At 39.4% G+C, this 27,231-nt stretch overlaps 1 protein-coding gene across 1 annotated transcript; it reads left to right on the top strand.

Moving 5' to 3' along the window:
• On the top strand, positions 1-26,833 carry LOC121315400 (grainyhead-like protein 1 homolog). Its single transcript, XM_041249455.1, has 15 exons — positions 1-171; positions 7,492-7,678; positions 7,909-7,982; positions 8,700-9,078; positions 9,546-9,616; positions 9,751-9,907; positions 10,142-10,253; positions 12,578-12,672; positions 15,225-15,471; positions 15,863-15,990; positions 16,545-16,573; positions 16,756-16,844; positions 18,358-18,443; positions 24,672-24,736; positions 25,164-26,833. The coding sequence occupies exons 1-15, from the start codon at positions 152-154 to the stop codon at positions 25,276-25,278; spliced, it is 1,854 nt and encodes a 617-aa protein (XP_041105389.1). The 5' UTR covers positions 1-151; the 3' UTR covers positions 25,279-26,833.
• Positions 26,834-27,231: the final 398 nt, after the last annotated feature.

Raw genomic sequence — 27,231 nt, 5'->3', positions numbered from 1 at the left:
CACCTCAAAAAGCGAGAAAAGCGAACAAAACCCGTTCTTTCAGGGACTCCTCTCACATAGCCCTTATTCTGCTTCTCAAATTAGGGTTTCAAATAAAGCGGCCAGATCGGATTTACCGTCCTAACTAGAAAGTCCAGTTCGACCGTTCGAGATGACACAAGAGCAGGACAAGTAAGTTCTCATCATCTCACTGTATTGTGAAGTCCAGCGGAACAGACGTGTTGTTTATGTTGAACATATCTTTCGTACTTTTGTTATTTTACAGTTTGTTCAGGTGGAGAGTATGAGTGATATATTTCTCCCTTCGTTTGAGCAGATGGATTAAAATGAACAACCTGTTTAATTTTTGATCGCTTTTTTTCCCTTCTCACTTACCTGACTCTGTTAAACCTGCATCAGTTTATTTTTTAGCAGACGGGAGTTTCGGGTGCGTGTGTGTCAGATATAGACAGTGTGTAGAAAGATACGTTTTGTAGTTTCACCTGTCAAGCTGCAACCTGCAGCTCGCGCAGGTGAATATGAGCACCTGCTACACAGGTAGCTTGCGTTTTGAAACGTTATATATATTTTTTACATTCTACTACACTGTGCCTTTTCAGCAAGATTTTGTTCAACATTATTAACAGTTGTAACGCTTTCCCTTTTTTCCCTTCTAATCAACTGTTTTATTTTGTTTCACATATCATGGACTGATTATATTTGTTTAAAAAAAAAAACAAAAACAAAAAAAAAAAAACTATTGAACGAGAACCTCTGTCAAATTGTAAATACGTGTTATTCATTTTGTTTTGCTTGTTTGTTGGTTTGCTTTTATTTGTATATATATTTTATTTAACATATATTTCTTTCTATTTAAAAAATACAAAACTATCTACGCGCTATTCCTACAGATTTAAATAAATGCGATTTTATCTAGTATAGTCTCATATTTGGTTTGTATCTATACTAGTTTCTTGAGATAAAATATTTACAGTCTTATAAAGAATATTATAGAGACATTTAGCTCCAGTGAAACTGAACACCTGCAAGGCGTTGGTCCTTGGTTTCTTTAAAATCACAGAACAATCGCTTTGCTAGCAGGCTTTCGAAAACACAGCTCTTTAACACTGGTGCATTCACTGCGCATTGTTTGGGTTGGTAGCAATGCAATGGGTTCACGTCATTACATTCGTTTGTTTGTTCTTGAATACTTTAAATTAAAGTAAGCACTACGGGATCTCTATTCATAACATTGGCGCCAACAGGTACCTAACTTAAATACCCACTACTATCAGAACAATAGTGTTACCACCACAATCATCACTTTTTACTATTCTGTATGTTGAAGATGCAGCCTCATCGTAAGGTTATTTTCCAGGTCAGTTTTTGCTTTTTTAAAAAGATGTAAACGTTTCAATTTGAAACAAAATTAGCCCTGTGGCCGATACAGTAATGAGGAAAAAAAAAAACAGGTACAGGTACTTACACATTTAATAGGAAATAGCTTTCTAGTTGTACTGTAATTAAATACATTGTAATTCAACTTTAGTTCTTGTACTCTCTATTCAGTGATCTTACAGTTTTTTTTTTTTTTTTGCCAGTACTTTGGTGTAATTTTGTACGGATTTTATATCGGCTTGCAAACCTTGAAGTTGTTAGGCGGTGATTAAGTCATTTAAATTCGGGATGGGCTGATGAAACACCTGTTTTTTTGTTTTTTTTGTTTTTTGTTTTTGGCATAAGCAGCTTCTTTACATGATTTCGCGTTACTGTGGCTTGTTTACTTGGGTAAACCATGGCTAAGCAGTTAAAGAAAGAAAATAGGTCTAAATGATGTGAAACTAGTTTTACATGTAGGTCTAGAGCAGAGCTAACGTCTTGACTCCCTCACTCAATTCGTAATGAGACCTAGGCAGGCAGTTATGGTAGTTTCTGGTAGAATTTTTGCCTTCTTGGGAGTAAGCACCCATTCCAAATATTTAAGTTAATAAATGAAGTACAACTGCTAGAAACACCTGCAGTATGTTGTAAATACTTTTGAGTAATTGTGCCATTCCTCACATGGCAGCTTAATTTGCTATGCAGAAGGAATCCCTGAGGTGTTTTCTGTTACAATGTCTTTCATATATTTCTCTCCTAACTTCCTGGTGGATCTTTTTGGCAAATACAACATACCTGACAGGGCCTTGCGCATGTCTGAGCACAACCCCCTGTTAGACACACCTGACTGACTGATTGTCGGTAACCTTACAAGTGCAGGCCCTAATGCCAGAAAATTGTATTTTCGTTTTGGCTTATTATCCTCTTTGGTTGCATTCCTCTGACTAATTCACAGGTAATCTGTTGGAAGGCTGTGAGACAGTGGGGACAGCCAGATCACAGAAATCAACAGCATTGTGCGAAGAACCCAATAGGCAGAAGCTACAAAGCTTGGGAAATTATTCTAGGCGTTTTCTTTTTCCTTGAAGGATAAAAATTATTATTATTATTATTATTATTATTTATTGAGTGTGACCTCTTTATTAGGAACTATTTAAGAGGTGAAGAACACTCGGGTGTACATTGCTGAAGAGACTATTGGTAATGATGACCACCTGTCCTAACAGTTTAGCACCAGTCAAACCATATTGCTTATCTGTTTAATAGCACATCATAGCATGGCCACTGCTGCATTATTTTGCTATGCTTTACACTCGGTCGCTTGCCAGTTGAAACAATTTTTTAAAAAAGTATGTATAAATCTTTATCCAGAACCCCTGGCCCATCGAGAATAAGAAATGACAGGTGTCCCATTTTTGCATTTGAAAAGGTGGTCACCCTACCGTAGGTCTAGTCCTCCAATCTCTTTTTCTAAAAATTGCAGAAAATGTTTAGACCTTAGCGTTCTTTTTTTCATTCAAAACTCTTCAACAGAAAAGTATCTGCAATAGAGCAGTTTGCTTTGCTGTTAGCTAAAACCGTTGTGCAGTTAGATAGGAATCTATATGAGCTGTTACAATTCAAATGAATTAGTGTGACCACAGCTATACTCAATTTGACCAGCTCTATGTAGTTTGCCATTTACCTATGCATTTTCAGAGCACAGGATTTGTCAACATTGTGATTCAATATGGGATCATTTAAGACATGTTTTACAAAGAAGCAGTTACTGTTAGTAAGAACTGCTTGTGGCATTTGTCTGTACTTTTGAGGAGAAAGCTTTGCTCTTTACGGTATATTTATTATTTCAAATGTTTCTAATTAATTAGGATTTTGAGGCAGTTTCTACAGGTTCCATCTTGTTACATTAGCATTATTTTGCCTTTTAGGCTATTGTTGGATCAGTCAGTGCTGCATAAGTCTTCAAAGTTGACTGCAGCGATCAATGCTACTTTTGAAAATGATAGAATGTTTAACTGGAGAGAATCTGTTTTCAAGTCTAGATGAGACAGACAATGGATTAGATGTCATAGTGCACACATACTACAACAGATAGCAGTTAACAATGGCTCAAATATTTTGGTCAAAAGTCCAGGCCATTTTGGTGTGTTACTTGTCAGAAAATTATAGAAACCCAAATCACGAGCAGTCCACCAAAGAACAAGAACACATTGTTCTCTCATTAGGATAAGGGCTTGGATTATCATATCTGACTATCTGTGAAGGCGTTTACATGGATAAGTCACGACAGTTTTCTTCACACTGATTTAGGAAAAAAAATCATCCGTACCATTGCAGATTACTCAATTCATAGTCATTTAGAGAGGGGATATTTAAATGTCCGTGCCTGCTTACTAAGTAGGAAAGGAACGACTCTGATATTGTGAGGAGAGCTTCATGCATTGCCATGAAGATAAAAACATTTAACAAGAGAAATTAAGGAACTTGTTGTCGCGCACATTCCGAATTATCACGCATTACTTGTTTGTGTCTTGTTACCTTTTCAACACACACACACACACACACACACACACACACACACACACACACACACACACACACAAAAGTATATAAAATAAAACTTCTACTAAGTACAAGTTTTACTACTTAAAAAATAGATATGTGTAATATCTAAAAGTTTTATTTAATTAAAGTAGTCTATAAATGTATGTGGAAAATGTGGGAACACAGGGGGTTACACTACAATACAGTAAAAATCAGTTCGATCCTTAGGCCTATATGAATATAAGATTAAGAACAGGGGGATGTGTAAAAATACATACAAGGTTCCTGAGCAGCTTCATGCACCGGCAGTTCTATAAGCAGAGTAACAGGCCGAGCATCCCAATGTTCATGTACACATCTGCCGGTCCCTATACCCTGCCTCTGCTCCGAGAAGCCAGTGACTGCTGGTCTGCAGCTACGGTAGAAGTGCCAGGCGCCGAATCTGTTTGACACACATGTCTTGTAATATTATATACATTCAAACAAAAGTCTTTATTTAAAGCGATACGGTACATTTATGTTGTTTGTTAGTTATATCCATTACTTATTGCACAATATGCCAATTGATGCAAACAATGCATTCCAGTTCTGAGCAGTGGAAGAAGAGGTGGAGCTCTATTGTTCCTGGGACATCTTAAAAGAATTACTACTACTACTACTACTATGACTACTACTACTAATAATAATAATAATATGAAGCTAAAAGTTCAGTTAGTTGTGCTTAACAACATGTATTCGTTGTGTGTGTGTGTGTGTGTTTGTGTGTGTGTGTGTGTGTGTGTGTGTGTGTGTGTGTGTGTGTGTGTGTGTGTGTGTGTGTTTGTGTGTGTGTTTGTGTTTGTGTGTGTGTGTGTGTTTGTGTGTGTGTGTGTTTGTGTGTGTGTGTGTTTGTGTTTGTGTTTGTGTGTGTGTGTGTGTGTGTGTGTGTGTGTGTGTGTGTGTGTGTGTGTGTGTGTGTGTGTGTGTGTGTGTGTGTGTGTGTGTGTGTTGTGTTTGTGTGTGTGTTTGTGTTTGTGTGTGTGTGTGTGTGTGTGTGTGTGTGTGTGTTGTGTTTGTGTGTGTGTGTGTGTGTGTGTGTGTGTGTGTGTGTTTGTGTGTGTGTGTGTGTGTTGGGTGTGTGTGTGTGTGTGTGTGTGTGTGTGTGTGTGTGTGTGTGTGTGTGTGTGTGTGTGTGTGTGTGTGTGTGTGTGTGTTGTGTTTGTGTGTGTGTGTGTGTGTGTCTGTGATTTAGTACAGCTTTGCTGAGGAGTAGTGTGAGATTCCACCAGTTGAACGAGATCTTGACTGCTGAAACCTTGTGAGCCACAAGCACGATTCCTGCTCCGGTTTACATGGGTTTTTACAGCTATTTTTATCGTTAGAAAGCGATTGACCCTCCCCTTAAAGTCGCGTTGACCAAAGGACGTGCTTTTGCTGTTTCACGATGTATTCGCATGTCACCATGTAACAAAGTGCCCGCCCCTGTGTATATTATCTGTTATGTGTTGCGTGTGGTGTGTTTAAATGTTGGTGTATAGACATTGGTACACGGGATATAAACGGGTCTGTGTAACACGAGTGTTTAAAAATGTATATGTGTATTTAGGCACGAGGATTGCACAGCACTTCACGTGCAAGTAAAATGTAGTAATATGTGAGCACGGGGAACTGCACTTTATTAATTCACGTGCTGGGATTCAAGTGAATAATTAATTGGTAATTGAATCCCAGCACAATAGTATATATAGATGCACGTTGTCACATACTGGGGTTGGGTGTTCGGTGAGCGGAGAACGGGATTGGAGACGGAGGAAATAAGCAGCAGCAGCAGCAGTAGTAGTAGTAGTAGTAATGATGATAAGAGGAGAAAGTATCCGCTCACCGTGTTTGTCAGTGTCTGTCCGTGCACCGTTTTGTTAAGTTTAGTCTGTTTTCGTTTGTCTATTTATTTTGGCGTAGAGTGCCGTGTCCTGTGTTTTTCGTGTTTGTGTAAACCTTTTATTTTGTATTAAACCGGCGCCAACAGGCGTCTTCATCACTTCATTTCATCCGTCCTGTGTTTTGTGTATTGCATTACCTTTCCTGGTTCTGACGCCGCCCACTTCGGCCGTCTCTGTGACACACCATCACACAGTCATGATTGTAGAGTCGATTTTCATGTGCACGTAAACCCAGCCTGTGTCTGTGCAGAGTCTTACTCTACTGGCTTGAAGAGTTTTCTGGACAAACCATCCAGTCAGAATTGTATCCTGTTCAGCATGCCTGACTTCCATGTTTTAACAGTTGTCCCCATGTGTCTTCTATACTACTGTAAGTTTGCGTTGAGCCACATACCTGGGTATTTAAAGCATTCCACAGTAAATCAAAAATACATTTTGACTAAAGTTATGTTTTCTGTTTGGCAAATCAATTGAAGCCTCCCTATTATAGAGCTCATTGGGTTACCATCACTGCTTAAAAAAGTTGGCCCTTATAAGACAAGTACCTGAGACCAGCAACGGTATAAAGTCTTTCACAGTCCAGCCACTCATTTTCAGCTGTCTTTATCATGTGCTGTAAACATTCACAACACAGGCTGATGAAGCTTGGTTACCCGTATATGATTTACTTATGTATCTGTTTATTTATTAAACCGGCTGACATTTCACATTGAGACAGCAGTTCAGCAGCAGTCTGTGCTCTGAAGATAAAACGGCAACCATGACAAAAACAATTCAAGAATAATGTAATAGTAACAATCACAATGCCAAAATTGTATGTGTACATTCTTCAGGGCAAGCATGCTAAAAAGGTTGTATAAGGAAGTGAACACATCAGTCAGCACTGTGATTTGTTGCTCAATCTGGCCCCTATTGATCTGAAAGATAGAGTAACACTTCATTGCAGCCTTTGCTCATCTTGTAATGATCTCTGCCTTGCTGTTTCTACCAACCATTTCCTGCAGCCTGCTCAGCAGAACCTCTTAAATCAATTGACCCAAGGTAAAAGAAGCACGCACACATGTATTACTATATAAACACATACCTGGATTTTATTATTATAATCGCTTCAGTACGAATTCCTTCTGGAGGTGGAAAACTGCAGCAAAGTCGGTTCCCATGAATGACTATCAAAGCTCATCATATATGCTGTTCCCCGTTGTGAATGAAACTGACTTGCAAAAGGCAGATGCAGGCTTGCAGGGGTGTCCAATCCTGGTCCTGAAGGGCTAGTGTCCCTCCTGGTTTTTGTTCCAGCTGTACTCGAAATTTCTTAATTAGAACAATAAATGGTAATAATTGGTCCAATTAAGTCATTTAGGACACAGTTGGAACAAAAACCAGGAGAGACACCAGCCCTCCAGGACCAGGATTGGAGACCCCTGCATTACAGAATACATACAAATATGTCAGGAATGGCATGTGTCAAGAATTTCCATATACATAAATGCGCTGCATATCACATTTTATGAAAAATAGATTTATTGAAAATATTTACACATGATGACCTGTCTCACTGCTGGCTAAGCTTAAGCAGGGTGAAGAAGGGTAACTGGAAAATGCCACACTTCTGCTCTGTAAAACCTGTGTATCAGTCCTGTAAATAGTAATGTGCACATTTGACTTGCAGCAAAAGGGCGGTGCTGGTGCTGCAGAATGAAGCCCCGTACAGCCAGCGGAGATCCTATACCAACGAGGACGAGGCCTGGAAGTCTTTCCTGGAGAATCCGCTCACAGCTGCCACCAAGGCAATGATGAGCATCAACGGAGATGACGACAGCGCAGAGGCTTTGGGGTTGCTGTACGATTATTACAAGGTGCTTACAGTTTGGGAACAGTAAAAAAAAAGAGCAAAAGAAAAGAAAATGAGCTATGAATTTCAATCAGGCTTGGCATCCATGCTCCAACAGGAAAAGCAGATTTGAAATAGACATGGTATGATTTCCAATTCAAAGCAAATTCAGTTTCATGCTTTGGCTCAATACCTCTGTTATGCCTTTGTGTAAGAGTAGATGCGTGATGATAACCGTGTGATGATCTCCTCTAGGTGCCAAGAGAAAAGAGAATGCTCTCGACTTCAAAACCAGAAGTTACTTTGACTGATGGTGATCTCGCCAAAAGGTATGATGGCGTTGATTACAAATGAAATAAGACCAAGACGATAGGCCACTAAGTTGACCAGCAGTCACCTGAAGCCACGACCTCCCCCACTTCTCCAGTCCAATCTTTAGCTGACATTTTTAAACAACATAAAAAATATTCATAATTGCCTTTGTGAAACAATGTACTCTAACTGCAATTGTCAATTGTAACTTCAAAGTAAGTATTCATCTTGTCTCTAGTTCACTCAAGATTCCTTAAAAGCCTTGAGCCGTGCTTGAGGCCAAACCCAGATAAGACCCCTACAATATATTAAAATGTAACTTACAGCAATATATATATATATATATATATATATATATATATATATATATATATATATATATATATATATATATATATATATAGCATTTGGCCATATAAACCTATTTGAAATTTCTATTTGAATTTTCTATTTGAAATTTCTGTCAGTGGGTAGTTTTGTTTTTAATGTATGACATATTGTAAGTAAATTAGAACACTACTTATACAAAATAATGCAAATTAACTCTTCCAATAACAGAACCACCAACAGTTTGGTAACTGTGAAGTCAAACGTTCTGCTGTTGAACCTGCCATACACATGTGGCCGTATCCATATGAATGCATATTCGCTTAACATACTGTATGTATTATTGAGGTACATTACAACATGAAAAGGAAACCTATGCATACTGAATATGTATGTTCTTTATTCAGGAACTGCATGGTTTCTGTGCCAGAACCAGCTATGTTGGCAGGAGAGAACAGACTCCAGCTTTTAAAGGGGCTTCCACTCAACATTGTCATGCCTGGAAACCAGCAGGACAAGAGGAACCACTTCCCCTCCCCGGATACCACAGTAACTGTCTCAATTGCCACAGTCCCCAACTACGCCATGAAGACTGAAGCATCGTCCCACAGCTTCACGGTGGGGAACCCTCCCGGTGTACACTGTGCCGAGCCAGACAGCCGCATCGTTGTGTTTGACCGTCGTCTCAACCCAGACCACTTCAGTCCCAACCCCCAGCCCCAGAACTCCCAACGCAGGACACCAGACTCCACCTTCACAGAGAGCTTCAAAGACGAGGCCGATCAGGTAAAATCATTGTCGCTAATGTGTTTCAAAACTCAGGTTCCTTTTTTTTTCCTGGCTGGAGCTGGATATTCGTAACTTCTGTTATGGTAGCGTAGCGTGAGAGATTTATACAAGTGACCGGGCTACAGGTCTCATTTTTGGAAATTAGAACATTGTTTGCTTTCATTATGTAACAGGAAATAATAATGGCTGATATTTAGTCAGGTGACATACCAGTCAAGAACAATTAAAAAATATATATAAGGTAGTTTTCCATATTTACCCTTATAAAAGTTTTAAAAAATTGAATCGGAACATGATTAATCATACAAGGCAGGGCCCATTCACAAAGATTTCATTCACAAGTTATTTAAATAATGTTTTTCATCTAATAAAACACCAGACCCATTCTAGGATGTTGTTGGCTTATGTATTATTTGTTCTATATATAAAACAGCAATGTTCTTTCTCTCCTCTCACTGTTTCAGGTATTTTCTTTCCCTAGCGACCTGCAGTTAAGAATGGAGCCGGATGGTTATACATTTGACAGCATTTCAGGGTAAATCATCATTTCTGTCTTATTGAATATACGTTTGTGATTCTGTACATGGTATACCACCTAATGATTTTGACATTAAGAACATGTATTTATTTCTTTATTATTTTAATAAATAGTATGGGTTTTTATTTTAGGAATCATTTCGAGTACACACTGGAAGCCTCGAAATCCCTTCGGCAGAAGTCAGGAGATGGCACAATGACCTACCTGAACAAGGGGCAGTTCTATCCAATCACACTGAAGGAGCATGGAAGGGGCAAAGGACTGCATCACCCAATCAGCAAAGTCCGGGTGAGCGCTCTCCCCTCAGACAGTCTGTATTGATATTGTACTTCTACGAGAGTCGAACGGTATTAAATCCTTTTTTTTTTTTTAAATGTTCCTGTAACTGTAGTTTTTAGGACAGTTAGTTACCTTACTGTAACCCTGCTTGTTTGACGATTGCTGTATAGTACTCTATCTTAGAGTCGTACTGAGATAATAAAACAAATGCTGCTGCCAGGACTTCATTATATTATTTTGCAGAGTGTCATCATGGTTGTGTTTGGGGAAGAGAAATGCAGGGATGACCAGCTCAAGCACTGGAAATACTGGCACTCTCGGCAACACACCGCCAAACAGAGATGCGTTGACATTGGTAAGAAACCTTCTGCTTTCACGTTTCATTTCCACTTGAATAAAGGGAGTCAAAGGGAATCACTAGAATGGTTACAAAGTACCCAAACAAGAAAGTTAGCCCCCTATGTTGTCCCCTATAAATACCTATTTAAGTAAGCCTGTTCTGTACAACATGTTGCTTACCTTTATGTGACTGAAGCATTGATTGATGAGTTGGTTTTCTTCCTCCACTTCCCCACTCCTGTCATATTTTTTCACTGCTGTCACTGTTCATGTATCTCTTCATACTTTACAACTGCAGTTACACAACTGTTTTATTTGAATGTCCTTTGGATGAGACATAAAACCGAGGTCCTATTGTAAGTGACTCTGCAGCAGCAGTTGTGATGCATAGCTCACCTCCTCTGGAAGTCACTTTGGATAAAAGCGTCTGCTAAATGACTAGTTAACAATAATAGCAACAGTAAAATCAGCTGGGGGAACAAAAATGTACAGAAACAAAATAATTAAGCAGGTTTAAAAAACAAAAGTCAAGAGCTTCAGTTTGCCTGTCTGTGGGACAATGTCAGTATATGTACAAATCACTCACTTACTCACTTGAAATCGTTACAGCCACAGTTCATTAATCAAGTCTTGTGCAGAATTATTTATCTTCTTCTGTCTGTGAAAGATGACAAATAGCTAGCTCTACTGTCTCAGAACATTTTCCTTCAAAACTATTTATTGAACAGTTTTTAATTTTTTTTTATTTTAACCAGGCAAGGGATATTGCCTCTCAGCCAGCATCTAGTTCAGCCTAGTATGATTAATTACTTGTCTCATGCAAGAGACATTCATGCAAATTCTTGTTTTGCTTGCTCTGAGGCTGTTATTAAGAACCAGAATCCTTGTCATGCAATGTGCTGTTCCTCACCCATAACCACAGGGTACAGGGCTCAGCTACCTGTCACACTTGCTGTCACTGGCTTTTCTGGTTTTGCAGATTAACTGCTATGAACTGAAAAGGGAGGGAGAGGGGCAGGGTTCACCCGGATTCCTGTTTAACCCCTGCATGAGAGGATATCCTATAGTACTGAACACAAGCTCAGTCTGGGCATGGGGTGGGGTGGGGCCCCCCCGGGGTTGGGGGGGGGGGCATTGTGTAAATAACGCGACCTGCATTGTCATGTTATTGTTAACAGTAAAATCACTGTTTGTAGAGTCACCAAAGAAGGAGACAAACATCTCAAACAGGTTTCTATTTCAGTGTTTGTTTGATTACATGTCGTTGATTCTGCAACAAACCCCTACAGCTCACCAGCTCCTGTTTATCTTTTCCTTGTTTAATACAAATAAGCAAAGAGAGTGGAGTTGTGTGATAGAATCAGCCGCTAATTAAAAGATGTACGGCCCCATTTCAGAAACCAATTGTGAGCGCCCTCTTCAGGTTTGCCAAGTCAGTGGTTCGTCTTATCCTGGTGTCAAAACTGGTGTACTGCAGCCTAGTTGAACTGTACTGTAAATTCAGTTTGTTGCACTTTGCAGTATTATTTTGTATTATTTAACAGTATAATAAAAGAAAATAAAAGGCAACGGTTGTTCTTTATTTATGTTTTGACTCAAATACAGTGAGTAGTAGATTACTCTCTGTTTACAGCAAACTTTCAAAACTTACTGTGTGAGATCCACAGGCTTCATTTAGCTTCTGCTTTCTCAAAAGCCCTATTTGCATAGTTGACCCAGAGCTGCACCAGTAATGATTAATTCTAGCTGTTAGTGCTCCCATTACACATTTAGCAATGTGACTGTTTGCCAGCTTTTCTCCCCAGTTATTTACTATTTGCATTCTGCTATTTGTTTTGTGGTGATACTGTTTCTGTCACTGACAATGAAACAAACTGTTTAAAATAGACATATGGCGATAAATCTGCTGGAAACATATTTCTCAACTTTTCCTTGGGAACGATCTTCAGGATCAAGAGCATTTCTCTTATAGGCATGATAATGCGTATCCAGATCATGCTCCCTCCTGCAACAATGTTGGCACTGTGATTGAAACGAGTGTCTATTGTGTGAACAGAAAATGAACATTGTTGCAGGAGGGAACGTGATCTGGATACACTCTTTTGTTCACAAGAGAAATTGTCTTTCTCCTGGTTAACACATTTTTTTTAAATACTCCACCTTCATTTGCTTAAATAGCATTGTGGTTCTGGTACAACAGGAGCCTTTTTGCACCTTATAAGCCAACTGAAATTCATGTGAGCAATTATGAAAATATAGAATCCTCCAACGTGTCCCGTCCTGGTATCTCCACTACATTGTATATCTGTGTCTTAATATTTTTCATCCCTCTTTGAACAGCTGATTATAAAGAAAGCTTCAATACGATCAGCAACATTGAAGAGATTTCATACAACGCCATCTCCTTCACCTGGGACATAAATGATGAAGCAAAGGTGAGTCAGACATGAATTAGAAACTAGTGTTGTTCTGTGAGCATTTCTAGGGGTTTTGTGGAGTAACTTGTTCAATTTGCTATGATCTGAGCAAATCTGAAAAAATAATGTAGCTCTGTTAGGAACAAATTTTTGTGGGTCATTTTTAGGCAACTACATGCTGAAACAAATCATGTGCTGTTTACCTTCTTTTTATTATCGCCAAAATAGGGAATTTGTTCAAATAGGTTCCAAAAATGTATATAGAAGAAAGTTTGATTAAATGCATTGAGGGTAAGTTACATATTTAAGTTAAGCCAAAAGAAGAACTTCCAGACTTCGAGTCCTGCTACATTCAGTTCACCAAACAATAGCGGCAGTCATGTAAAAGTAACAAGGCCCCTTGTCCCGTCAGCTAGCGCTCACTTTAATGGTTGAAAGTGGCAGGAGATGCCAGTTAGAGTTTGAAGATGAGGAAGTTTGTGGGATTTTCTTTTGAAATGCACACATTGTTTAAAGTCACTTTAGCTTTTCTTGGCTGCGAAGTAGAAACCGGTTATTATTATTGTTTTATTAAAGAGGATTATATCTGAAAACAGATACTCCTCTGAGCACTGACACTGAAACTCCCCCAGGCAGAAAACTTCCTCTGATTCTAGTGAAGTCTACGTTTTTTCAAGTGACCTCACGAAAACACAGATAAACTGCAGTTTACTGTTACAGTGGTGAAGTGGTTAGGGGACAAAAAGGGGCTTTGAATTTCCCAGTTGGCATCGCAAAGCCCTTTTTGTTTATGCTAGCTACACAGAATGTATTTCTGCTAAGCAGTGCCTATGCTACAGAGAATGAGGAACTGCATTGTGCAAAAAACTAGTTTTGACAGCATAGCAGTGGAATCTCACCAGACAGGTAGAGAAAGACTGTTTGCAAGACTGGATGGGGGTAATTCCAGAGACACTTTAACCCTTTCTAAAGACTGAGATGGCTGTAAGATGCAGGTCATTAGCTCTGAGCTACACACTCAAGGATGTTGACTGGTTCCCTCAGTGGAGAACACCCCTCAAGATCTCCACAAGATGCCATCCACTTTTGTAATCTCCTTTCTCTGGACTTCCCTTTTTCTTACTTCCTCTCTGTGGGTTGCAGAACAACGGTGTGGCAGCCAGTGTTAGCTGCTTTCCAATGTACATGAATTTGACACTCAAAGACTTTACACTGGGTTTCCCTTGAAGCAGGATGTGGGTTCAGGATGATATGAGCTCGTAACCAGCAGCTCTGCAAAGGTGTTTTCATGGGACAGTTGACTCTGTGTACAGAACTGCATTGTTTGATTGTGGGGAGCAGACTAGAGGCAGAATATCCTGTTTTTCTATCCCATAACGTACGAACTGCAGGTACTGCCAAAACTATGGTCTTCATTTGTTTTATTGAAAGAGGAACTGTAGGATTTGTGTTTGCACAATACACAATAGTGTTAGGAAGGCTGTCTTGCCTCAGTGATACGTTGTAAACAAGACCATCAGTTTTCCACCTATTTGATGAATCATTTAAACAGTGGCCAAGGAACCATAGATGGTAGTTTAGAATGCCTGTGCTAGCATTGCCATCTAGTGCTCATAGATGGAAGCAATCATATTTTTTCAACATTGCTGCAGTTTTCAAAGAGTTGAGTTCTTTGGCAAGCCATTGTAACATTTAGTCATCTAAATATTTATTATATCATTTTATATATATATATATATATATATATATATATATATATATATATATATATATATATATATATATATATATATATATATATATATATATATTATTATATATTATTGGTTATTTATTAATTTATTAATTCATTCTTTCTTTATCTTCATATCCCTAATTGTGAATTAAACATTAAATGTTAAAATGTTTTCCAATAGTCTTCATGCATTAACTAGTGTTGAAAAAGTATTAAACAAAGTTTCCAACAGGGGGAGCCATATGCATATATTGATGCTGCCTTTATGAAAGTGGCAAAGTGCGTGCATATCTCACAATATCACAATATTGAAATAACAGCCGCGGTACAGTAGATGATACAGCACGATGTTTACCACAGAGCATAATATTTAAAAACTTCTATCAACTGGAATGCAGAGACTCCGTCGGAGGCTGTGTGGTCCAGTGCTTAAAGAAAAAAGAGCTTGTAACCAGGAGGTCCCGGGTTCAAATCCCAGCTCAGCCATTGGCTCACTGTGTGACCCTGAGCAAGTCACTTACCTCCTTGTGCGCCGTCTTTTGGGTGAGACGTTGTTGTAAGTGACTCTGCAGCTGATGCATAGTTCACACATCCAAGTCTCTGTAAGTCGCCTTGGATAATAAGTAAAACCACCATAGACCTGCTGGAGTATAAAATTTCACCATGGATCACAAATGCAAAGCAACTCAGTAGGACATATTGCATCTTTATTCATTTATGTATGCACTGCTCATGGTCATAGATTAATTCTATCCTGTAGTCAAGTTATTCAGAACACACAACCAGTGGTGGTCACCAGTGCTTATGCTGACTCTCTCTTTATCATTTGTTGCAGATCTTCATCTCTGTGAACTGTCTGAGCACTGACTTCTCCTCTCAGAAGGGTGTCAAGGGCCTTCCCCTCAACCTCCAGATCGACACGTACAGCTACAACAACCGCAGCAACAAGCCCATCCACCGTGCCTTCTGCCAGATCAAAGTGTTCTGCGACAAGGGAGCTGAGCGCAAGATCCGGGACGAGGAGAGGAAGCAGTCTAGGAGGAAGGGGAAGGGCACTGACCTCCCTGCTCCCCTCAGTACCTGTATGTATGCGGGGCCTGCACACACTGGCAACAGCTTTCCTGTAATATTACAATGAGGCGGACACTGGCTTTGGGTGATGGGTATTATAGCTGGAACAACAGGGCTCTTCTATCTGAAACAGGAAAACAATATCCTATTAATAACAGTGTATAACTAGAAGAGAGTTTGTGACTTTAGGGAAATGAAATACAAAAAACCTGTCAAAACTGTTTTCTAGACTGAGAAGTTTCTTGTATTTAATTATTTTGCATTCAATAAATAAACAAAAATGAGAAACCCATGCAGCTCTGCATGATCATTTCTGCTCTGTGCATATCAAGCCACACCTTTATTTATGGTTGCACATCCAAAAGAAGTCGCAGGGTGTCATGGCTGGCTTTCTCTTTCCAGATTCAGACGTCAAGATTCCACTTATTGTCAAAAGGACTGACATCACAACTTTCAAACCGATGAGCGAGTTTGAGACTCAGCCCGTTCTCTTCATCCCTGATCTCCACTTTGCGAACCTGCAGCGCAATGTAAGCCCCACCTCCCCCTTTGTTAAAGCTTTTTTAATATACTGTATCTGGTTGTATTGTTGTGACCCAGATCCAAACCATTCTGCATTAATCACAGGTGGATTTGATAAAAAGATCAAACTTTATTAAAGTAAATTTAAAAGTCCATTTAAAGGACAGTTACCCCCAACGTGTTTCATCACAGCCGTATCTGACTTCATCAGGGGGAAGAAAAAACAGAGTGAGCAAATCTACACATCAGGTGTTTCTAAGTAGAGCTGCAAATCATCCTTAATAGGCTACAATACTAATTTATCCAATGAGTATATTTACGAACAGTTATGTCAAACTATTTTACTGCTTTCAAGTTTAAATCAATACTGTACTGTAGTGTTTTCTACAGTGGACACAAAACACAGTACTGGAGATTCTATGACAAGGACAGAAAAAAAAGGCTGTGTGTCACAAAATAAGTTTACGACCCCAAACCTTCATAGTATGAAAACTCATGGGGTGCAGTTAACTTTTTTTAAGAGTGCACAAAATAATTGTAACTTTTCTTCTTCTATTTTTAGCCATTTGGCTCAGAAGATATGGCAGAAGGGTAAGGATTTTTTTTTTAAACTTTAAAAAATGGAATAGTGGCAGTTTTTAATTGATTGTGAATGACTGCTGTGTGTTTGCATTGCCTTAGTGCTAGCATTATAAAAAACGAGCTTTTGTAGCATCAGCACAGATTTTGAAAGCCCAAGCTGATACTCACTGTCCAGTTTTGCATTAATTTAGGGATGGGATGAAAAGGGGACCCTTCGTGTCCGATGAAGACTTTGGTTCAACTCCGAGAAAAGTCGCCAGGATTGATGAGCACACAAAAGGTTATTATTATTTTTTTAAATTATTTTTTCAATACTTTTATCTCATGTGCTTTGAGCTTGTTTTCGTTTATCCCTGGCACAACGATTTGGGGTTTGGTATAAGATACCCCTTTTTTTAAAAAACAAAGCCAAAAAAAAAACAATGGTGTTTGCTTTGTATATTTGAACAGAATAGTTTGGTAATCCCCTGTGAGGGTTGAATATTTCCTGGAAACAGTTGGGGCTCCCATATGTACTTACATATGCCAGACTTATATTTGTGGTTATATCTTCAAAACTTTTCATAAAATGATAATGAAACATATAGGCACTCCTTAGAACAACTTCTTGAGCGTAGAGAGTTTAGGTTATGCTAATCTACTTATGCATGATCTTCTGGTTTTAGGGGAAAAGCAAAGAAAGAACTTCAATATACCCTTAAATGATGTTGTTGCTTGTTCTTGTGACATGTGACTGGCACATGCCAACAAAACCACTGTTTGGCCTTTCAAGTCAATGCCCTTGAAAACCCAGCTGCACTTTGTTCAGATAGAGTGGTCCCCTTGTCAGGTGACCAGGAAAAAGAAATAAAACACACTTGGAGTACGTGTGATTTTCACTATGCTTTAAAATGTGAATTGAACCATTGAGCTGTTGTTTTTTTTGTTTTGTTAGGGCTTGGTGTTTTTATTATACACACTTGGATCGGAGCTCTTGTTAGTGTTAATTCAAACAGAAGGCATGAAGACTATATTTATCTTTTAAGGCAAATAATGAATTTCCAAGCAGTATACATATTTCAACCTGCACGAGGAAATGCATGGTCATTTCTAATAGGAGCAGGTGTCATGAGTAATTTTGCTTTACTTGGAGGGACAAAGGTGACACTAACAAGGTGCTTTATTTAGACACTAACAAAAGTGTTATATTAAGCACACCACAGCACTTTAAGCCAATGTGAGCTTTGTTGTGCTGAAATGAAGTTTTTATACTGAATCGAATGCACTGTTCCATGGAACTGCTGTTAACTAGTAAACCTCTGTCTCTTCCACCCGAAGTGGCCATTGGGAAACCTGTTTCTGATGTGTTGTGCTTTTTATTCCTAATCACAATACATTCTGCAGTATATGAGCTGTGTTGTGGTAGACATTGACTAAATGGTTCTCTAAGCCAATGAGGCAGTATGGAAGGGGTTTCCATAGTTACAGGTGTTCTTGTTATCGTACCTGTGAGATTGAGAGAAATTGGAATGGTTCAGTAGTATACACAAGAAAGGTAGTGTACTGCTGTGATGCAGATGGCATTAAGATTTCTGAATCAAGTGAATTATTGATATACATAGAAATAAAAGTATGCAAAGGTGCTTAAACACACATGCTCTCAATCACAGAATTATTGCCCTGCCAGCCTGAGCCATCAGTCCAATCACAGAGCAATGTTAACTTACAATGCAACCACCCTGCCAGTAACATTAGCTGAATCTTCACTGTCTAGGCTTGTTTTTGTAACATGCATTTTCTTCCCATTCCTTTAGTGCTCCTGTATGTAAGGAAAGAGTCTGAGGAAGTATTTGATGCAATTTTGCTGAAGACCCCATCTCTGAAAGGACTGATGGAAGCAGTAAGTATCCAGTCCCTCTGTAATCAGGATTTTCACTACAGAAAGGGAGGCTGGGGAGGCCACAGCAATTCAGTGACTTAGTCATCAGACAGAGGGAGGTCATCATGAGTTCAGTCCTCGTGTCTTGATTGGTTAATCCTTCATAATGTAATCTAGCCTCTCTGGAACTGCCTGGCAATATGCCAGGGTGTTGGAAAAAAAAATCTCTTCTTGGTTATAAAAACAGTGGCATATGAATGCCCTGGTCCACCGGAGAGAAAAGTACTGCTGTCAGCAGAAAAAGAGCCCTGTAATCTCAACATGCAGTCAAGCCTATAATGTTTAACATTGTTTTCTTTATGTGTCTGTTTATATACGTGGTGGTAAATTGTAGTATGCCTCATTGTGAGTGCCAACCTTCATAATGGGCTGGATCTGTTTGGGAGTGCCAGCCTTCACCCTGGGCTGGATCTCACTGGGAATGTCAGCATTCAACCTGGGCTGGATCTTATTGGGAGTGCCAGCTTTCATCCTAGCTGGATCTCATTGGGAGTGCCAGCCTTCACCCTGTTTGGATCTCACTGGGAGTGCCAGCCTTCACCCTGTTTGGATCTCACTGGGAGTGCCAGCCTTCACCCTGGGCTGGATCTCATTGGGAGTGCCAGCCTTCACCCTGGTCAGGATCTCATTGGGAGTGCCAGCCTTCACCCTGGGCTGGATCTCATTGTGAGTGCCAGCCTTCACCAAGGCTGGATCTCATTGTGTTTTAGCCTACACCCTGAGCTGGATCTCATTGCATTCTAGCCTTCCCCCTGTTTGGATCTCACTGGGAGTGCCAGCCTCCCCCCTGTTTGGATCTCACTGGGACTGCCAGCCTTCACCCTGGACTGGATCTAATTGGGAGTGCCAACCTTCACCCTGGATGGATCTCATTGGGAGTGCCAACTTTCACCATGGGCTGGATCTCATTGGGATTGCCAACTTTCACCATGGGCTGGATCTCATTGGGAGTGCCAGCCTTCACCCTGGACTGGATCTCATTGGGAGTGCCAGCCTTCACCATGGCTGGATCTGATTGGGAGTACCAGCCTTTACCATGGCTGGATCTAATTGGGAGTGCCAACCTTCACCCTGGATGGATCTCATTGGGAGTGCCAACTTTCACCATGGGCTGGATCTCATTGGGAGTGCCAACTTTCACCATGGGCTGGATCTTATTGGGAGTGCCAACTTTCACCCTGGGCAGGATCTCATTGGGAGTGCCAGCCTTCACCCTGGCTGGATCTCATTGTGAATGCCAGCCTTCACCCTGGGCTGGATCTCATTGTATTCTAGTCTTCATCCTGGCTGGATCTCATTGGGAGTGCCAGCCTTCACCCTGGCTGGATCTCATTAAACATAAGAACATAAGAACATAAGAAAGTTTACAAACGAGAGGAGGCCATTCGGCCCATCTTGCTCGTTTGGTTGTTAGTAGCTTATTGATCCCAAAATCTCATCAAGCAGCTTCTTGAAGGATCCCAGGGTGTCAGCTTCAACAACATTACTGGGGAGTTGATTCCAGACCCTCACAATTCTCTGTGTAAAAAAGTGCCTCCTATTTTCTGTTCTGAATGCCCCTTTGTCTAATCTCCATTTGTGACCCCTGGTCCTTGTTTCTTTTTTCAGGCTGAAAAAGTCCCTTGGGTCGACACTGTCAATACCTTTTAGAATTTTGAATGCTTGAATTAGGTCGCCACGTAGTCTTCTTTGTTCAAAACTGAACAGATTCAATTCTTTTAGCCTGTCTGCATAGGACATGCCTTTTAAGCCCAGAATAATTCTGGTTGCTCTTCTTTGCACTCTTTCTAGAGCAGCAATATCTTTTTTATAGCGAGGTGACCAGAAGTGCACACAATATTCAAGATGAGGTCTTACTAGTGCATTGTACAGTTTTAACATTACTTCCCTTGATTTAAATTCAACACTTTTCACAATGTATCCGAGCATCTTGTTAGCCTTTTTTATAGCTTCCCCACATTGTCTAGATGAAGACATTTCTGAGTCAACAAAAACTCCTAGGTCTTTTTCATAGATTCCTTCTCCAATTTCAGTATCTCCCATATGATATTTATAATGTACATTTTTATTTCCTGTGTGCAGTACCTTACACTTTTCTCTATTAAATGTCATTTGCCATGTGTCTGCCCAGTTCTGAATCTTGTCTAGATCATTTTGAATGACCTTTGCTGCTGCAACAGTGTTTGCCACTCCTCCTACTTTTGTGTCGTCTGCAAATTTAACAAGTTTGCTTACTATACCAGAATCTAAATCATTAATGTAGATTAGGAATAGCAGAGGACCTAATACTGATCCCTGTGGTACACCACTGGTTACCACACTCCATTCTGAGGTTTCTCCTCTAATAAGTACTTTCTGTTTTCTACATGTTAACTACTCCCTAATCCATGTACATGTGTTTCCTTGAATCCCTACTGCGTTCAGTTTGAGAATTAATCTTTTACGCGGGACTTTGCCAAAAGCTTTCTGGAAATCTATATAAACCATGTAATGTGCTTTGCAATTATCCATTTTTGATGTTGCATCCTCAAAAAAATCAAGCAAGTTAGTTAGACACGATCTTCCTTTCACCACCCCTGTGTCAAGAGACTGCTGCATGATCTTGGTTAGCGGTTTGTAAATTACTTTTCATTTCTTTGAGTACTACTGGGAGGATCTCATCCAGCCCAGAGGATTTGTTTATTTTAAGAGCTCCTAGTCCCTTTAACACTTCTGCCTCGGTTATGGTAAAGTTATTTAAAACTGGATAGGAACTGGATGACATGTGGGGCATGTTGTCAGTATCTTCCTTTGGAAAAACTTGTGAAAAGTAATCATTTAATATATTTGCTATTATTTTTCTTCATCTACGATTTTGCCATTTGTATCTCTTAAACATTTAACCTCCTCTTTGAATGTTCTCTTGCTGTTGTAATATTGGAAAAACATTTTGGAATTGGTTTTAGCCCCCTTAGCAATGTTCATTTCTATTTCTCTCTTGGCCTTTCTAACTTCCTTTTTGACTTGCGTTTGCAGTTCCGTGTACTCTTTCTGTGTACTTTCTTTTTGGTCCCTTTTTAATGCTCTGTAAAGTGCCTTTTTTCACTGAATATTTTTTTAATTGATCTATTAAACCATTTTGGCAATTTAGTTTTACATTTAGATTTGTCTACTTTAGGGATGTAATTGTTTTGCGCCTCCAGTACTACATTTTTGAAGAACAACCATCCTTCTTCTGTGGGTGTTTTCTCTATTTTACTCCAATCTACTTCTGTTAGTCTCTGTTTCATACCTTCATAGTTTGCTTTTCTAAAATTGTAAACCTTAGCTTTAGTCATTACTTTTGGGGTTTTAAAAAACACTTCAAATGAGACCATGTTGTGGTCTGAGTTTGCCAGTGGTTCTCTGACCTCTGTTTTAGTTATTCTATCTTCGTTATTTGAAAAGACTAAATCAAGGCATGCCTCCCCTCTAGTCGGTGCCTTGACAAATTGTGTTAGGAAGCAGTCATTTGTCATTTCCACCATTTCTATTTCATCCTTCGCGCTACCCACCGGGTTTTCCCATTTTATTTGGGGGAAGTTGAAATCCCCCATTAGTATGGCTTCTCCTTTGCTACACGCATTTCTAATGTCATTGTATAACAGATTATTGTGCTCACTGTCTGAATCTGGCGGTCTATAGCATGCTCCTATTATTATGCCCTTTGAATTTTTGTCTGTTATTCTGACCCATATTGATTCGGTTTTATTTTCTTTGTCCAGGTTTAACACCTGGGCTTCAAGACTGTTTCTTATGTATAGCGCTACCCCTCCTCCTCTTCTGTCCTGCCTGTCTTTCCTATACAGTGTATACCCACAAATATTATATTCGTCCCCATCACTCTCAGACAACCACGTTTCTGTAACACCTATCACATCATAGTTACCTGTTAGTGCAGTAGCTTCAAGTTCTAGAATTTTGTTTCTGATACTTCTAGCATTTAGATAAATACATTTAATGGTTGTCTTACCTGAGTTGTTGTTCTTGTTTTGATGCGGTCTCCCTTCTGTTTTTTTGTTGATTTCTCCCCCCTTCCTTTCTAGTTTAAATGCTTCTGAACCTGCTCGAGGATCTTTTCTCCAAGTAGACTGGTTCCCTTGTTATTTAAATGCAGTCCATCCCGTCTATACAGATAGTCCTCGTTGTAGAATGTGGTCCAATGATCAAGATAGGTGAAGCCTTCCCGTGTGCACCACGTCTTCAGCCATGCGTTTTGATTAATTATTTCCAGCTGTCCATATGGTCCTTTGCAAGGTGCCGGTAGTATACCAGAAAATACCACAGTTTTGGTTTTCTCTTTTAATTTCCTTCCTAGCTCTCTGAATTTGTTTTGCAGGGATTTTGGTCTATCTCTTCCAATGTTGTTTGTACCGATGTGGATGACTACTACCGGGTCGTCTCCTGTTCGTTCTAGGAGCCTGTCCACGTTCTCAGTGATGTGCTTGACCGAGGCTCCCGGAAGGCAGCACACTGTTGTAGTAAGGGGGTCGAAACTGCGAATTGAACTTGCTGTGTTTCTCAATATGGAGTCCCCAACAATCATGACCTCCCTTCTTTTTGCTCTCTGGTCACCACTGTCAATGGGATCCTGGATGTTGTTCCTTTCATTCTCTTGTTGTTGGTTCTGCTCATCAAAATTCTGAAGTGACTCAAATTTGTTGGTTGTTTTGATTTCTGGTGGTTGTGTTTGACGAAGTTTCTTTTTTTCCCTGCTTCTGCCTACCTGAACCCAGCTGTTCTGACCTTCTATCTCCCTGGTGGCTTTCAGTCTGTTAGGGGTGATGCAGACTTCCATGAATTGTGGGTGTGCCAGTTCCTCAAGATCCTGTTGCTGTCTCACTTCTTCCAGCTCCATTTCTAGCATACTTACTAGTTTATGCAAATCCTGGATCGCGCAGCACAATTGGTTTAGCTCCGCTGGGTTTTCTCAGATTTCCCACATCAAGCAGGTGTCACAGATTACTGGCTTGAAGACCATGTTGAGGGTTTTTTTTTTTTTTTGAAGTTGAGTTTCTTCTGCAGCCATCAATCTGCTTTCAAACTGCTTCTAAACTGCTCTGTACTTTTCCACGCCTGTACTTATCCCACTCGTTGTCGCTTCCACTCGCTGTCGCTGGGAAGACTGCCTCATTTAACTGCTTTGTTCTGCTGTGCTGTTGGCTCCTCCCCTCGCCCGTGTCTCAGAACAGCGCTGAATTTGAATCAGCTGCTCCGAGTTTCAGCTTGTTTGTTATCAGAAAAGCACACGCGGCTGTTTGACTTTGAGCTGCTGGTGTGTTTCCCCAATGTCCTTTGTTTTCTGATTAAAGCAATTCAAGATGCAATTTCTCCTTACTGCTTCTAAACTGCTCTGTACTTTTCCATGCCTGTACTTCTCCCACTCGCTGTCGCTGAAAAGACTGCCTCGTTAAACTGCGTTGTTCTGCTGTGCTGTTGGCTCCTCCCCTCGCCCATGTCTCAGAACGGCACTGAATTTGAATCAGCTGCTCCGAGTTTCAGCTTGTTTGTTATCAGAAAAACACACGCGGCTGTTTGACTTTGAGCTGCTGGTGTGTTTCCCCAATGTCCTTTGTTTTCTGATTAAAGCAATTCAAGATGCAATTTCTCCTTACTGCTTCTAAACTGCTCTGTACTTTTCCACGCCTGTACTTCTCCCACTCGCTGTTGCTTCCACTCGCTGTCGCTGGGAAGACATTGGAGTGCTAGACTTCACCCTGGGCTGGATCTCTTTGTGAGTGCCAGACTTCACCTTGGGCTGGATCTCATTGTGTTCTAGCCTTCACCCTGGGCTGGATCTTATTGTGAGTGCCAGCCTTCACCCTGGACTGGATCTCATTGTGTTCTATCCTTCACCCTAGGCTGGATGTCATTCTCCCAGCACAGGGCTACTTCACTTATTTATGTTTTATTCAGATTATACTTACTTGCTATAATTTGACAGCATGAACCATTTAAGACAGTGGTTCCCAGATCTGTCCCCCAGGGTCCGTACCCATTCAGGATTTATTTCCATTCCTAAATTATTTAACTGACCCTTAGGCAATTGGGAACCACTGATTTAGGCAATGAGCTGCTCTTTATAATTGTAACAATGTATTTCTGTGTGTATTGTTTTTTTTTTTATTATTATTCTGGTGTAAAATGTAACTGGTAGGTGTTGTGTTTTAGGTTTCAGAGAAATATGATGTGCCAATAGAAAAAGTGGAAAAAGTTTACAAGAAGTGCAAAAAAGGGTGAGTATATAATAACTGTTATTTTACTTTCCTTAGAAAGGCATCATCTCTGCAGTTTAGTCCTGGGCAAGATGTAATTTCTGATTAAAGAAATGCACATCCTAGTTTTCACAGCGGTAGCTCTTGAGTTTAAGGAAAGCTCACAATTACGTGATGAATCAGCTTTTATCAAACAGCATAAAACTGTTCTCTTTAGCTTAGAAGAGTTCATCGTCACTTTCCATGGATCTCCTTGCCATTTCTGCATTCCACCTGTTTCATGCATCTCAGTTCTTTGACTTTTCAAGACAAGAGCTAGCTGTATTTAAGTAAAATAAGGAAGTGACCCAGTAGCAGTCTCGCTATTGTTAGTAAATCCTTAGTTATCGCTCATTTTATAGTCTATGCAATTTAACCTGAACTTAGCACTGCACTTCATGTGTTCCAGGATCCTGGTTAATATGGATGACAACATTGTGAAGCATTACTCCAACGAAGACACCTTCCAGATAGCGATTGAGGAAATGGGAGGATCCTATAAACTCACCCTTACTGAAATATAATTCAGAGGTTCAGAACTCGAGAATTGATGAAGTAATAAATTGTACAGTGCATTAATTAGGTATCAAGTGCATGAATATTTCGACGTACGAAGCTTGTCAATACGCGGGCTGTAACAAATGTTACAGCATACAGACAGGACACTAGTTTACACATTTCTATTATCTTCTGCGTTATAAAGTTGAATTATTTTCTGTTTCTTGAACTACTGTTGCCTTTCAGGTAGCAAGTGGGCATTTGGAAAATTGGTTCCCATGTTTTTGTGTGAAGGAATTTCATTAGAACTGGCAAATTTGGTGGCATTTTTGTTCTAAACATCATGTCATATATAATAATAATAATAATAATAATAATAATAATAATAATAATAATAATAATAATAATAATAATGTTTAGCACAGTAACATAATGTAAATTGTCATATGTGATGATGTATAAGGAAAAGATAAGAATGCCTTGCCCGTACTGTGGATCTTGTGGTACATGATCCATATTTTGCTGCAAAACACCTAAGGTCTTCCTCAAAATCTTTAGTAAATAGTACTAAATTACATTAATATTAAACAAATGGTGTTATCTTAAAAACATCCGAAAACCTTTAACCCTGCTCTACACCTGTTTCCATTAATCACTGAATATATTATTTGTATTTTTTTTTTTATTGTAATCAGCCCTGAGGAAAACCCTAGTTGGTTAATATAAAGAAGTGTGTGTCTTTCAATGCACTGCAGTCCCGGACCTTGTTTTAACCCCTAACTCAGTTATTGAACTGAGCAACACAGACTTGTAAATTCAGCAGGTCCTTAACAGTATTGAGACGTGCCACTGTTTAGGTCAATAAAATAACAACAATGTTGACATTTCTGGTGTTTTTTGTGAAGAGTGGTACATGGAAAGCAAATGTTCAAGTGGTGTTATTAAAGGTGCTGTTTCCATCACTTGCGTGTAGAATTGTTGCCAGCCAGGGTCTTTTAATTACCAAAATTACAAAGCTGTATAATCTGTTTCTATTTTAAAATTACTGCCTCAGTTCTGGGGGTCTGAATCCTGTTACTATAACCTATCTAGAAGTATCCAGTCTTATGTGTATAGTAAGTGCAATACATAATTTTAAATATATAATATAAATATATGTGTTTTATACTCTACTCTCCTTCTTAATGTTTTGCTAAGGAATGGGTACAAAATGTGTTCAGTGTCCAGATATTGTGTTAACATTTCTTTTTTTTTAAACATATACAAAATGGTAACTTCAGTCATGCATTGTCTCACTGTTACGGATATTTCGGGTCATAGAAACGCTATGTTTATTTTTTATTTTTATATCAGTCTTATTGGTAAAAGGCTATACTGTACTTGTCATACACAAAGTACTTAACTGTTTGTCATAAAACAGGGAATGGGTTGTATGTCCTTTTGTTTTGCTTGTGTAATATAAATTATGTATAAATGATGTTTATATCAAAGGGAAAACATTGAGCTCAGCTTTTTTTGTTTGTTTGTTTTACATTGATGAGATCTTTTGTTTTTAATAAACCCTGTTTATGATATCATGAACTCTGTTGCTCTTGCCTGAATTGAGTCAACATTCTATCTGAAGGGGCAATTAGACTGGCATACTTGCCAGTGGCAACATTACCACTTGAAGCCCACCACAGGTCACTTATTGCAATGCTGCAAAACCTTTATTTAAAACAGTGCAGAATCATTTAGATTTTTCTATTCTTTGTTTTTTTTTTTTTACAGGATACGTAAATATTTCAATACAACCCTATGATTAAACTGCCGCATGCTGGTACTTTCGCTCTAGGGTTACATGGTCTGTACATTTGTACTACAACATATGAAATAATCAGGAATCAGGGATGAGCGGCAACTCTTTGCCTACGGTATAGTGCTGTATTTAGAAACGTGCATATCCCCCACCAATTTAAATATAAAATGAGCAGAGAGGC

The sequence above is a fragment of the Polyodon spathula genome, chromosome 5, assembly GCF_017654505.1.
Source record: "Polyodon spathula isolate WHYD16114869_AA chromosome 5, ASM1765450v1, whole genome shotgun sequence".
Taxonomy (NCBI): domain Eukaryota; kingdom Metazoa; phylum Chordata; class Actinopteri; order Acipenseriformes; family Polyodontidae; genus Polyodon; species Polyodon spathula.
Note: the sequence above shows the minus strand (reverse complement) of the source record. Positions and strands in the feature narration are given on the sequence as shown.

Coding starts and splice junctions, on each gene's coding strand:
- LOC121315400 (XM_041249455.1), top strand. CDS start 152: ATGACACAAGAGCAGGACAA. Junction 9,079..9,545: donor TCAAAGACGAGGCCGATCAG/GTAAAATCATTG, acceptor TCACTGTTTCAG/GTATTTTCTTTCCCTAGCGA. Junction 16,845..18,357: donor GATTGATGAGCACACAAAAG/GTTATTATTATT, acceptor CCATTCCTTTAG/TGCTCCTGTATGTAAGGAAA.